Consider the following 13,380-nt stretch of genomic DNA (forward strand, 5'->3'; position numbering starts at 1 on the left):
AAGAATCAAAATGTTTAGATTAACGTGCAGACGTTCTTCGCGATTTCTGCGATAAATTTACGATTACAGTTTAATTTTGGAGATCGTCATCGATCATCATCCGCTTTAGATCGTCCGACTATACCAGACCTAAAATCCGTCCTTTCATATCGCGAGTGAAAATTGTATAGAACGGTTGTTTATTCAAAAATGATTTAAAAAGCTTTTGTCGTTCGAAAAGTCACCCTCCTGTCCACCCTATATGCGCGATCGACACCCCTTTGCACGCGCGCGACACAACAGCCGTCGCGTTTCTCGATACAACGGTTAACGATGTAATACGCGATGACAGGGCGAGTCTCGGTCCAGCGGAAGGTCGCTCTCGCGCTCTCATTAGCCTGATTGTTCATCGGCAGATATAAATCTTATCCCTACACGGCGCATTATATAGGGCGATGGTCTCCCTTCTCCCAGCCGGCCGGGCGTTATCGATTGTTACGAACACCGTCGCCAGAACCGTAGCCGAGGATCGCGGCGCCTACCCGCGAATTATTTCCAACGCCCCCGTTTCCGAGAAGCAACTAAAAAAAGGAAAATCTCATATTAATATAATTATTATAATTATTAAAAAAGTAAGGAGAAACCAGAGAAATCTGTCGCTGCCTAAAATTTAGCGCGAAAAGCCGTATCAATTAATGGATCCGCGGAAACGGGGGATCACGACCGCGATATAGTCTGTGCGGTTCGCTGTCGGAACAGAGAAACGCGATGTTTTCTCAGCTTCCTTTCATCTCGCGGGATAAGGGAGATATCTCGGCGTACGCGCGCGACGCCGCGACGCCGTCGACTTCCCGTCGATCGGCGGGATGCAACACGCATGACGGCGGCGAGAAGCGGCGCGGGCGGACGGGCGCCGGGCATGGAGGAGCGACGGGTGACGGGTGGGCCGTGTGGACCAGTTACGGGTCTGCCCCGTGCCGTTTGATAACGCGCTAAATGTACGCTATCCGCGCGCGAGACCGCGCGCCCGCATCATCCGCAACCCTCCGCCGGCTGCGCCAGTCGCACGTTGGCCGATGACGGACGCGCACGGGGTGAAAGTGAACGCGTCTCCGACCGGCGGCACGCTACTCCGGGGTAAGTGCGACGATATCCTTCATCTCTCTCTCTCTCTTTCCTCGCGAAAGCCTCCCTTTGGGGAATAACTTCGGATTCGGTCGGGGCGACCCCGAGGACATCCCTCCGGGAAAACCGACGACCGGGAGTCTCTCCCCGACGTTTTCGGCGTTTTTTCGGAAATTCCGCGGAGAGCTGGCGAACATTTTTTCTTCAGACTCAAAATTATTTACTGTAATATATGTTCTCTGTAATTTATTCCGCTTTCAAGTTAAGCGAATCGGACGGAACCGTTTTGCATATCTTATTTTGCACTTTCAAGCAAAAGGAATATAAGAACGGAGCTTGACGAAGCTTTGCGCGAACCTGCTTTGCGTTTTATGGAAATAGGAGTAGGAGTGCGTTTCAGCCGCGAGAAACGAAGCGGATCCATTATGTATCTGTATTACGGAGCTTTTTTTTTAGTGTGAGCTGAGATTGTGTAATTTTCGAGAAATGCATTTTTGTCCGAGAGACTTTGAGACTAAATATTCGAACATCCCGAATCCCGACGGGTAGTTTTAAGAACATGAAAATATCTCAAGTTTACTCCGTGTATCTTCTTATTACAATCGTCTCCGTATCATAAATTACATTTGATATCTTTTTATTTTTAAAATAAAAAGATCTTATTTAAAACCAAAAGATATATATATATTTCTCCGAAACAAGCCTTATGGAAAAATACTATTGAAAGACAATTAAATTTAAAATATAGGCAAATGACTCGTGTTAAGGATCTATATTTTTTATTGTTACACACTAAAGAAGGTCCTAAACTTTAAGACCGAAATGTCTGTAATTTGTGTCTATGTTTGTATTAAAGTTACTTTTTTGTATTTTATATGCGTTTGCGCTTATTACATATTGTTATTTGACTCTTTTTTGACTGATTACTAATTTGTTTATGACGTATGTCCTAATTTGTAGACTGCAACTTAGAGTCGAAACGTAGTGCTTACTATTTATATTGTTGCCAGTTAGTCGAGTAACAAAATAATATTTTTTGTTTTTAATCACTGGCGGAGGAAGTTATTTTTTCTATTTTAAATTTAATTGTACATTTGAGAGCGTATTCCTTGTTTTGGACTACAGAAATACTACTGTAGTTACGAAAAAGAATGCACGGGGAAATTATAGCAAATATTACAATAATTGCTATAATTTTGTGTGCTTCTTTCGCAACTACGATAGCTTTTTTTATAAAAAGGAAGGAGACACGCAGATGATTTATCCGAATATCTCCACATGACAAATTTTTCCTTCATCAATTTTTGATTACATGTAATTGGGAAATTATACATATACTCAGCTAAATTCTTGTTCAATTTAAGCTCACGTTTTTCTCACTGCCTAGGTAGCAGGATATTAAACACGTCTTAATGAAGTATTGATGTTAACATTAGAGATGTCATTAATACGTTATTAATACGTTTTTTGACGCCACTCTGCTATTTGGGTGTCTTATCTTTTACACACAAAAACATCTAAAAATGATACATTTGACTGAAGCTCCTTTTACATATTTCTTCATCTGTCAAATTACGCTGTATATAACACGTTCAATCGTTCAATATTAAATATGACGTGATTCAAAACGGCAAGAAATGTGTGAGAAAAGCTTCAGCCAAAATAACACACTTGAATTTGCGGTGTTCTCTTTATAGGGGAAAGACCCCGAGTATACATTTTCCAATTCCGTCTTGTATTAAAATTTAAAAGGGAGACTGATACACCGGGTCCTTTAAATGTCACGGATGTTATCGTATTCGATTTTTCACCCGCTGCCGGATACACCAGTTGCATTTCCGCGCATAATTCACGAGCGAAGATTATTCCCGACTGATCACGCGGCTACGTAAACAAGATATCGGAATATCTTTCAGACGGCATCGGTGCGAGCGTGTCGGCGTCGATGAGGCTGACAGAAGACACCGCGGCGATATAATGGCATCCAGAAGGCCGACCAAGTACGACGATTCGTAAAAATCGACGACGACGACGATGGAATTGCGCAAGGGCTCCTGGAAGATCGTGATCCTCGTGTGCGCGTTGGTCATCTACCTGTGGATGCTCTTTGTCGATCACTCGCACATGCTGGCCGACATATCGCAGAGGATCACGCTGCAGAAAGCGCGGATCTCCCCGAGGAACGTCTTGTACCAGGGTCCCGAACGATCGAGGATCGAGCAGGCATCACTTCCGGACGGCCGGACGGACCTGAAAAGACCGCAGCCCCTCTCGTCCCGAAACGCCAGCGGTACGCCCGAAAGAGGTGTATCGGGATATCAGACGCTTAAGCAACAGGGTCTGGTACCAAGCCGGCAATTACCGACCGCCCTGATAATCGGCGTGAAGAAAGGCGGGACGAGGGCCCTTTTGGAGTTCCTGCGATTGCACCCCGCGATTCGCGCCGCCGGCTCCGAGGTTCATTTCTTCGATCATCATTACGTTAAAGGATTCCGTTGGTACAGGTGCGTGCGACTAATCGTTTCAACGATCGAAGCGCAACACGACACTGATCCCATTTAAAGCTTTTAAGACCTCGACATTACGAAGTTCTGAGATATAAGTTTGAGCTTGCTCCTCCGCTAATACTACTTCTACATATAAGTGTATAAAGTAATAAGTCTTCTTCAAGTGAAGATAGCTTTTGTAAATATAAACGTATATAAACCCATCTACAAATATCTCATTTATTTTATAGTAATTTATTATAAATAATTAGTTATGAGTGATTAACCCGGGAACGGGCGCCTGAAGTGATTTTTACAGCCCAGTATCGAAAAAATAAAGCTTTAAATATATTTTTTTAAATCTCTCTTTACTTTTTTCAGAAAATGTTGAGCGAATCTGTACATAATTGTCCTCAAATACTAATTATTCACAGAACAATGAAAAATATGCAATGTGTAATTAATAACAATGACTTTTAATTGAGGTGTAAAAAGTTAAGTGACCATTTATACAAAAGAAAATTTGGAGCCCGTTCCCGGGTTAATCATAATTATTTTATTTAATTTTTAATAACGCTGGTATATACAATAAAACACGTTGGTGTGTAAATTAGGCGCAGGATGCCGCCGACTCTGGTCGGTCAGATCACCATGGAGAAGACGCCGTCGTACTTCGTGACGAGCGAGGTGCCGAAGAGGGTGAAGCACATGAACCCGGGGATGAAGCTGATCGTCGTGGTGAGGGACCCGGTGACTCGGGCGATCTCCGATTACACGCAGGTGAAGAGCAAGCGTCGGAAAATGCCGCGCTTCGAGGATCTGGCCTTCCTGAACGGCTCGAGGATCGTGGACACCTCCTGGATGCCGCTGAAAATCGGGGTCTACGTGCGGCATCTGGAGCGGTGGCTGCAATACTTCCCGCTTACGCAGTTCTTATTCGTGTCCGGCGAACGTCTGATCGCCGACCCGGTGATGGAGATCACCCGGGTGCAGGATTTCCTGGGCCTGAAGCGGGTGATATGCGAGAAACACTTCTACTTCAACGCCACTAAGGGTTTTCCCTGCTTGCTCAAGTCGGAGGACCGCGCGACGCCGCACTGTCTCGGTAGGGATAGTCGAGGGAGATGCGCGGATAAATGAACTTCTAGCACGCAATTATTTGTCATTAAAAATCCATTTTTGGAGAAATAAGTAGAATGCGTTTCATAGATTTTAGAGCGCTGTCTTCCTCTGATTTTAAATGGTACAATACTTCTTCAACGAAAAGGATGAAGCTCTCGGTGATCGGTCTTTCCGATTAATCTTTTACAGTAAAATTTCTCAAACTTTTTATGGAATGTACGTATCGTTTGATCTCTACTTGTTTGCGCAGAATATTAAAGAATCATATAACTTTATAAATTAATTATTTATAAATTTAATATTAAATGATTGCTCGTTATTTTTTCAGGAAAAAACAAGGGTCGCAGTCATCCCTACATCGATCCTATGGCGATTCAGCGTCTTCGAGATTTCTATCGGCCGTTCAATCAGCGATTTTATCAATTGGCGGGTATGGATTTCGGCTGGTACTAAAATCCACGCGTGTCGCATATACATACATATCGTAAGCAGGAAAACGGAACGGAGTCAATTCTCGTTGTGTATCAAGTACTTATTGGTACTTGTCAAATACGATATCTACTACGCCTGAATATCTGTAACCTGATATAGGAACATATATATTACAGTCATATCATCAGAGCGCGCCGCGTTAGTCCATATAGCGTTCGAACGAAACTTTTCCGAAATCTTGCTTCCGATGATGTAGTCTTTTAATTTCATCAAGTTTTAATCTTCTCAAATTGAATTGCAAGAAAATACATATCTTTTTGTTATATTGATTTAATACAGCGTTATTATAAAATAATTTAAGAACTCCGTATATAATAGAAGTCATTATGTTTCGTTTGTTATTTGTAACGTAGTTAGATTATTTAATTTCGTAGTTTAGTAAATACTAGATTTGCCACCGTAAAACGAAAAAAAGAAACGATATCTCTAAAAGTTATGAGCGTACAGTTGCCGTCCGGGAAGTCTTTACGAAAAGAAACCGTGACATATCTATAATTATCCTATAAATTATTATAATAAAGCCACAATAATGAAATTATATCTGAAAATATTGAAGATATACTTCTATACGCAATGAAAAGAATATAAAATCTGTATGAAATATATTATATATAATATATATATTAATAATGCGTGCGAAAATAAACGGGAGTTACAGTTTCTTTAGAGCAACATGCAATTAGTTATTTCTACTAAATAAAATAAATTTAATTTAATACATCGTAATTAGTTGAACCGAATCTCAATATTAGGATATATATTTATCGGTTATTTACTTTTAGATTTTTAATTCTGTAGAAAAATCACAATAGTGCAATATTAATATATAATGTATCTCTTTGTAGTTTGATGAATTCATGTGAAATGTAACAGCGAACGCGATTATTATAACAATTATGCAACGAAAGGGCGAGGTGATTAAAAATTTTTTATCAAGCAAAAATTTATTCGCGCTGACTATATTATAAAAATTGTCTCAAAAACTTTTGAAACAGCTCTTTTAACTATATTATCAAAGTTTTAAACAATTCACGTGTAATTAAAACAAACTTTTTCATTTTGCAATACAAATTATATCATCTACCTAATATCATATGCATTATATCGCACAAAAAGGAATAATTTATATATAATAATAATATATAATATTTCATTATAACTATAAATTATATTTTAAAAATTGATATTCTATATTTAATTCGCATATATACATAGTTTTTTAAATTTGTTATATTCGTCTCTTCGCCCTCGTTAACAATCCAATTGTGCATTTGTCTTTAATATAATGTATAGTATGACAATGACGAATAAGCATAAAAATAATATTAAAATTCGCTAGTTCCTAAGTATTATAAAATCTAGTCAATGCAATTAGAAAAGGTACGCGCATTTATGGAGTAGCTGAATATAGGAGACCTCTGACATAATTAAGTTACGAGTCAGAGATTTAATTATGCAGAGTAAAATACGAAGACAGGAATAAGGACATTTTTTTCTTTAATAATTACATATTGAAATCAGTTTTCTCAACGGAACATGGATTTATTTTTAGCCCGGTAAATAGTTAAATATCATCAATTCTATATATCGTTCCACGATATATTTCTGTATAAGTCAGCGCTTATAAGATAAATTTAATAAGATCAGTAAATCATGAAACATCCGAAAATAAAGAAGTTAATTTGGACGAAAGGTGAAGATATCGAATTAGTCTGTAAGTTCAGGCAATTAGTGCGTACGTTAATACATTTTGTATGTAAGAAAGAATAATAATGAATGTATTTATTCAACGACGATTGGAGGGATGTATTTATCTAGTACGTAAGAATGAAAGTAGATGTTTAGCGATACGATCGTGCGAATGACGAATGATGTAATAGTGAAGCACAGTGCTTTTGCTCAAATTGTACCACAGGAGGCTGTCAATACTAATATAAGTATTTCGTACATTGTTTTGAATATGTTTTGAATACAGGCTGTTTGACAAATAGAGACAAAATATGTATATAAATGTTATGCAAGATGTCCAAAAGTAACCGCGATTCATCCAATGATAGATGCTATATAAATAGATTCGGATGTCTTTTTGTAGCTGTCGATTATAAATAGCACGCTATGTAGAAACCGCTTGATCCCCAAATCCCCGATCCCATTTCTTTGGTGTTACTTCATCTTTATGTCACTGAAGATATTCGATACTTTTGCTTTAGAAATCATGGGCATAACTCGTATTGTTCTTTAGAGGAATTTATTAATAGAATATAATTTGTAGCAAAAAATATCTATGCACAATATAAAGTATAATGCAGATGGAGAACCTGTGTGGCAATGTGGTTGTACATGAATTAATATCTCTTCGGCATATAAATTCCCATATATTTTTCTACTATTACAAAATAGAAGTTCAAAATTAAATGAAAATAAAAGTATATAATAACGGCGCTGTCTTTTTCAAATCACAAGATGAATTAGATCGACTGCAAAGGAACATTTCATCGCCGCAAAGTTTACTACATTAAATCAATATTATATATCAGCACTTTAGATCCTTGATGATTGTATTATAAGGGCGACGTAGTAAATCGAAAACTGTGCATTATAACTATTACTGTCATAAACAACATTAACGTTACAGTAAGTATGTTCAATTGTTCTTACGCGTTGCATATTAGAGGAAATAATAGGCCTGTTCGTTTTCACTGCACTTCTGAACTAGTGCAATAAGTTAGAATGAAACAAATATATGTTTTTTCATTCCAACTTATCGCACTAGTTCAGAAGTGCGCAACGAAAACGAACAGACCTATTATTTCAGATGTGATATCGATACTTTCCAGCGAAATATTGTTTCTTTGCAAGATCCTCGATCCGAATCTTTAAATTTCTATAATATTAAACCCATCTCTAGTATTTATACATTGTACGCATTCTAAACGCTTCAGAGATTCTTTCTGGATATCTATCGAGTATTCGCAGATCGTTCATCTTCACTCAGACTTCTCCCAATTAATAAAAACATTTGTTAAACAGTCTATTCTTAATCTGCTTAGGCTAAAGGAACGGAAGAATAGGCTATAATTCTTCACTCATTAATTTCCTGTATTCTTGTTGGTCTTGGACCATTTTCTTGAATACGCGATACTTCCGAAAGTGATATCTGAAATAATTAAAAGCAGATACATATGAAAAATTAGATTATACGATAAATCACAAATAATAATATAGAAATATCTCCTTTTTTTTTTTAGTAATCTTAAAGCCTTTTTATTTTATCCGAATTTTAAGTAGAAATGCAATACTTTTTTTGGACTGTTCTCGTATTTTTTGCACTTATAAATTTTATATTTACTTGTAACACTCGCTCGTCGGTTTCACTATGTTCGCCGATCCCGCCATTCTCTGGACAGTCTCGTGCATGGAATATTTTTTCGTGGCACATGCACCAAGGATCGCCGCGCCTACCAAAACCGATTCTCGCTCCACGGGGCAGAGAACCGGTAACGCTAACACGTCGGCTTGTATTTGGATAAATAGTGGATTCTGACTGAGTCCACCGCAAACCAATATACTTTCTATATTATGACCGGCCGCCGATAGGACTTCGATTATATGCTTTGTACCGTACTGAAAAATACAATGTTATAATGTTAATCAAAAAATGAATTACATTACATTACTAATTATCGTATCTCCTAATGCATTAACAACCAACGTCTTACGGAGTTAAAATCTTATCGCGAATAAGATGATTTTAGTAATGAAAAAATCATTTTAATATTCATAATCATATTAATCTTTCAAAAAAATATTCGTTTGTTTCCACATAAAATAACAACGATAATTGATTTAAATAAATTTTTTTATATTGATCAGTTTTTTAATGAATTATTACTTTTAATTCATGACGTACCGTTAGTGCCTGCACCGCTGCTAAGTATAATAACGCTAGATTCTCCTCATCCACAGATAAGGATAATCCGGATATCTAAGATAGATAATAGTATAAAATTATATCCGTATTAAAGACATATTCAAGACTCAATAAAATACGTATGTGTCTCAATACCATTCCTTTTAGCGTTGGATCGGCAAGAGGCGAACGATTACCGTGGAAATCCGGCCACACGTGTATATCCTTCGTCAGATACGACACATTCTGCAGATTTTTCTGCTCAGCCATAACGTGCAACAATTCGGACAAGTATTGTTGAATGTGTCTGGAACAAATGACTTTCGTATACATAACGTTTCACAGTCTCGTTTCGATAAACTCACTTATTGCCGCCCAAAGTCTTCAGGATTCCCGGCGTCGCGGGGTGCGTGTCGATAACATGATCGAGTAATTTTCCAGTGGCACTTTGACCTCCCTCGTTGAGCCAGAATCCGGGCACCATCGCGCTGTAGTACGGGCCCCAAACGCCATTTACGAATATCTTGTTTTCGTTCACTATCATGTGACAAGTCGAAGTGCCGCAAATCAAAGCTAGACATTACAAGACAATTTATGCTGATTCTTTTTCTTTGTAGCTTTGGAGCAACGCATATCGTCAATAGTATCTTGCGCACCCAATCGGTTGGAGAAATTCGGGGACACATCCGACGCGTAACATCCGATCATCCCGAGACCACCGGCATGTGCGTCGATCAGCGAGGTCCCAACCGGTGTATCTTTCAATAATCCCAATTCTGCCGCGGCTTTCACTGACAGTCCGGATTCAATCGCGTCACCAGGTACCCTTACATCGTTACCTTGACATTAACATTAGCTTTTATTAAGATAAAATAAGAATTCAGTCGTATACAGTTCTTATATAACACGTTCAAATTATACTAATGTTTCGTAATATCAAAGATAACTGAATACTTTACAATTTGAATTACTCATACATATTGTTGGAGTTGAAATTCTTTATCATTAATGAGAATTATTTTTCATCATTATTAAAAAACATTTTTCTTTGTAAGAACTCGATTTTTAGTAAATTCAATATGACAACATACCTATTTTTCTCCAATTATCTTTCTTCAGGTCCCGTAAATTGAGCTGTTCAAAGAAATCTTCATCCCATCCGTTTCTACCATTGGGATTGGCGCTATAGTTCCACTTACATACTAACGAACACAACGACCTAAAACAAGAATTAAGAATTCGACTTCTCTCCCGTCTTGTTTCTCATTTATTAAAGAACTTGAGCATCAAGGATTCATACCGCGATTCCGATTCAGTAGCTTTCCACGTTAAAAAGTCTGGTAGGTCAAACAGGAGCGCCGCCGAGTTCCAAGAAACGGGTAAATTCTTTTTTAGCCACAGCATCTTCGGCGTTTGCATCTCGAGGGAAACTTTGCCGCCTACATATTGCAGTATATCGTGCACCATAGAGTTGATAAGGTCAGCTTCCTCGTGCGCTCTGTGATCCATCCACAGTATGACATTTTGTTTCTCCTGTCCTGAACAATTAGCGCCTCAATTTTCCACATCACAGCAATTACTACCGTTACACGAATTCGACACGAAAGTCGAAACAAGAAATATCCGCCAGTTCTTTTCTTTGTACCTGTAGGACTAACTGTTACCGGTGAACCCGCTTCATCCACAGCCACCAATGAACAAGTAGCGTCGAATCCAATTCCTTTAACATCCTCTGCGGAGATGTCGGCCACAACCGACTGCGAACAGGACAAAAATCAGATCTCAAAGCCGGATTTGTCGGACTATCGCGATATCGTGCTGCGAGGAAAATCTCACATATTCACCTTGACAACGTGGCACACGGCGCTCCAAATGTTATCGGACGATTGCTCGTAGAAGTTCGGCGCGGGATGAAATATCTCGAGCGGGCACGTAGCCACCCTCTTTATTTTCCCGCCCGAGGTGACCAGAGCCGCTCGGACGCTTCCCGTTCCCACATCCACGCCGACGAAGAAGTCCATGTCCGTCGCAGCTGTGTGTCCAGATCGCGTCCGCAATCTCGCGTCGAGCAAAGTCATCTAAGCGCTCCGCGTCGAGCTTAGGCATGAGGCTGCAAGGAGGAAGCAACCGTCAGCCAACCATACAGCGCGCGTTAATCATTGACACATATTCTAAGATGACATGACCCTGAGATAACATTAATTGCGAAGGAGATACGCGCGAAGTGAATAAAGACTTCAAACAGTGTAGCAACGTTATCGGCCTAATACTTCTTTAATCCAGCATCACACATGCGGATAATGCGCCACGTTGGTGAACACGACGAGTCGAATGTGATTTACTTGCTTCTCGCGGATCGTCGTCGCATCATCAGCGGCCACGAGTAGAGCTTTAAATAGCAATTAGCGTGATGTACACGTGCGACATATGGTGTACTCCGGTATACCTTAAACAACGAAATTGTCTCAGGAAATTGTCTCAGAATCGCCAGGCAAAATTATCTCATTCTCTGCGACGTCACAATCGTCATCCGTGTATCTCTACACGCGAATTATCTCCGCGCGCTTACCACCGCCACGTCCGCTCCGTTATACTTACATATTCAATTGGGAAACTCTTTTTTGCATACTCCTGGTGAAAGTCATCCGAAATGACGCCGCGACGACGACGGCAACGTGGACATCGCGACGTCACTCGCGCTTCTTGGCGAGGAAGCACGCGGGATCGGTGCGTGACGGGCGTGAAGAACGTTCCGCACGGTCGTCGCGCGGAAACCGCTGCATGTTCCTGGCGCGTAAGACACGCGTGGCTCACGCACGTGCACCGTACCAAGCCGTGCGCTTGATACCACACACTTGATACCGACGCGACCCAGCCGTACCCGACTCCGACGCACGTGCACCACGTGTAGCCGAGAGCGCGAATCTGCATCATCCGCTTCGCGCTCATTTCCATTCCCGTGGGAGGAACGTTCATACGTCGTCGTTCTCGACCTTCCCAGTTCCCCGCAGCAGGCCGAGCATTCGGAACCTTGGTGAACGTCATAATTACGGGCAGGAATCGCGTTCGCCGCTGAGTTAACCTGAAACATGGTGCGCTTCAAAAACAGGTGACAGGATAAAATTGCGAAGTTTTCAATTTTTCACGATGAGGAATCACTGCGATGACATTTCTTCATCGCTTGTTACTTACTGTCTCTAGATACATCGTTTTCACGATAAAGCCGTACGACGACAAGGACAAGCAGGCGACGTGGAAGAATACACACGTGTCTAATGCGATTAAACGGAAGGTGCAACAATTGTACGGCGACGTGGGGGTAGCAGCGATAAAGGATGGCTTTGATGGTAATTTGGCGTTGGACGTTATGACAGTTCTTTAGACAACCGTACTTGCTTTCCTACAATTGAATAGAGAAATGTCATCTTTGGTCAGTCTAGATCTTAATCTAAGTAATAATATTTCTCTGTGCAATATTTTATATTTTTCCCAACTTAGCAAACTATTATTTGTTAGTCTTGAAATTCTTTTTTTGTTGGAAAAGGAAATTTATATTTAATAAACATCCCTTTTAAATCGATATAAAGAATTTACTTGGTCTTTATTTATATCTATAATATAAAACATGATGAAACATTTTTTCTCTTTTGTATAACAAATTTTTAGCTTGTATAAAAGATACTTATATAAACTGTTATATATTTTTTGTGTAATTATATTAATTTCATGGATTTGAATCTGTTCTTAGCGTAACTTTTTTGGTCTAAAATGTCTAAATATACAATCTTGTCTTTTATCCCAGCGAAATACTGCAACGTACAAACGAAAATAGCGATAGTCAGGCTCAGGCATGGGCCTCACAAATTCGCGTTGCACGCTATCCCGCTAATAAGCAACGTAGGGGAGCGACTAGTCAAAACGAAGATCCTCTACGTCGGAGCGACTCTGAAACACTGTTTTCTCTTCATCAGAGTAAGCATGCGACATTCGCCTATCTCGCTTGCGTCAACGAAGTCCAGTTAACAAAGAAAATCTCTCCTTCTCTTTTAGAAACATCAGGAGAGGAAGCTGGAACGATTGTGGTCCAAATTGCCAACGGAAACCGACAGAAAACGGATGGAGGACCTCCTGATGACCTTGACGCCCGCTATGAAAGACCTCGCGTAAAAAAAATCATCGTTACAGATTAATATAGATAGTAATTAATTTACCGTTCACGTTTTAAGTTAATATTAAGTACAAATAAAAGCGGAGTTTCTCAATAAC

At 39.7% G+C, this 13,380-nt stretch overlaps 3 protein-coding genes across 8 annotated transcripts; 2 read left to right on the forward strand and 1 right to left on the reverse strand.

Annotated features, from left to right (window-relative positions):
- The first annotated feature begins 898 nt into the window (after nucleotides 1-898).
- Hs3st-b (Heparan sulfate 3-O sulfotransferase-B) lies at nucleotides 899-9,872 on the forward strand. 2 transcript variants are annotated; one of them, XM_071788128.1, is made up of 5 exons: nucleotides 899-1,116; nucleotides 3,021-3,608; nucleotides 4,205-4,695; nucleotides 5,041-5,142; nucleotides 9,732-9,872. In XM_071788128.1, the coding sequence occupies exons 2-5, from the start codon at nucleotides 3,139-3,141 to the stop codon at nucleotides 9,809-9,811; spliced, it is 1,143 nt and encodes a 380-aa protein (XP_071644229.1). In that variant the 5' UTR covers nucleotides 899-1,116; nucleotides 3,021-3,138; the 3' UTR covers nucleotides 9,812-9,872. The 2 variants fall into 2 exon arrangements, with proteins under 2 accessions (XP_071644229.1, XP_071644230.1); XM_071788129.1 differs by lacking the exon at nucleotides 9,732-9,872 and having other exon boundaries at nucleotides 903-1,116; nucleotides 5,041-7,521.
- LOC139819003 (FGGY carbohydrate kinase domain-containing protein) lies at nucleotides 7,560-11,851 on the reverse strand. 5 transcript variants are annotated; one of them, XM_071788121.1, is made up of 12 exons: nucleotides 11,713-11,851; nucleotides 11,461-11,560; nucleotides 10,959-11,224; nucleotides 10,760-10,871; nucleotides 10,415-10,667; nucleotides 10,206-10,333; nucleotides 9,771-9,953; nucleotides 9,480-9,687; nucleotides 9,271-9,421; nucleotides 9,115-9,189; nucleotides 8,554-8,828; nucleotides 7,560-8,361 (listed from the first exon to the last, which is right to left on the reverse strand). In XM_071788121.1, the coding sequence occupies exons 3-12, from the start codon at nucleotides 11,190-11,192 to the stop codon at nucleotides 8,277-8,279; spliced, it is 1,704 nt and encodes a 567-aa protein (XP_071644222.1). In that variant the 5' UTR covers nucleotides 11,193-11,224; nucleotides 11,461-11,560; nucleotides 11,713-11,851; the 3' UTR covers nucleotides 7,560-8,276. The 5 variants fall into 5 exon arrangements, with proteins under 5 accessions (XP_071644222.1, XP_071644221.1, XP_071644224.1 ...); XM_071788120.1 differs by having other exon boundaries at nucleotides 11,457-11,560; XM_071788123.1 differs by having other exon boundaries at nucleotides 10,415-10,652; nucleotides 11,385-11,560.
- Nucleotides 11,852-12,083: 232 nt separating this feature from the next.
- On the forward strand, nucleotides 12,084-13,379 carry Pop5 (POP5 ribonuclease P/MRP subunit). Its single transcript, XM_071788133.1, has 4 exons — nucleotides 12,084-12,223; nucleotides 12,316-12,461; nucleotides 12,917-13,086; nucleotides 13,165-13,379. Exons 1-4 carry the CDS (start codon nucleotides 12,204-12,206, stop codon nucleotides 13,279-13,281), a joined length of 453 nt encoding a protein of 150 aa, XP_071644234.1. The 5' UTR covers nucleotides 12,084-12,203; the 3' UTR covers nucleotides 13,282-13,379.
- Nucleotide 13,380: the final 1 nt, after the last annotated feature.

The sequence above is a fragment of the Temnothorax longispinosus genome, chromosome 9, assembly GCF_030848805.1.
Source record: "Temnothorax longispinosus isolate EJ_2023e chromosome 9, Tlon_JGU_v1, whole genome shotgun sequence".
NCBI classification, from domain to species: Eukaryota; Metazoa; Arthropoda; class Insecta; order Hymenoptera; family Formicidae; genus Temnothorax; species Temnothorax longispinosus.

Coding starts and splice junctions, on each gene's coding strand:
- Pop5 (XM_071788133.1), top strand. CDS start 12,204: ATGGTGCGCTTCAAAAACAG. Junction 12,224..12,315: donor ATGGTGCGCTTCAAAAACAG/GTGACAGGATAA, acceptor TACTGTCTCTAG/ATACATCGTTTTCACGATAA. Junction 13,087..13,164: donor ACTGTTTTCTCTTCATCAGA/GTAAGCATGCGA, acceptor CTTCTCTTTTAG/AAACATCAGGAGAGGAAGCT.
- Hs3st-b (XM_071788128.1), top strand. CDS start 3,139: ATGGAATTGCGCAAGGGCTCCTGGAAGATCGTGATCCTCGTGTGCGCG. Junction 3,609..4,204: donor AAAGGATTCCGTTGGTACAG/GTGCGTGCGACT, acceptor TGTGTAAATTAG/GCGCAGGATGCCGCCGACTC. Junction 5,143..9,731: donor GCGATTTTATCAATTGGCGG/GTATGGATTTCG, acceptor TTTTCTTTGTAG/CTTTGGAGCAACGCATATCG.
- LOC139819003 (XM_071788122.1), bottom strand. CDS start 11,192: ATGACTTTGCTCGACGCGAGATTGCGGACGCGATCTGGACACACAGCT. Junction 10,334..10,414: donor GCTACTGAATCGGAATCGCG/GTATGAATCCTT, acceptor TTCTTGTTTTAG/GTCGTTGTGTTCGTTAGTAT. Junction 9,190..9,270: donor ATCCAACGCTAAAAGGAATG/GTATTGAGACAC, acceptor TATCTATCTTAG/ATATCCGGATTATCCTTATC.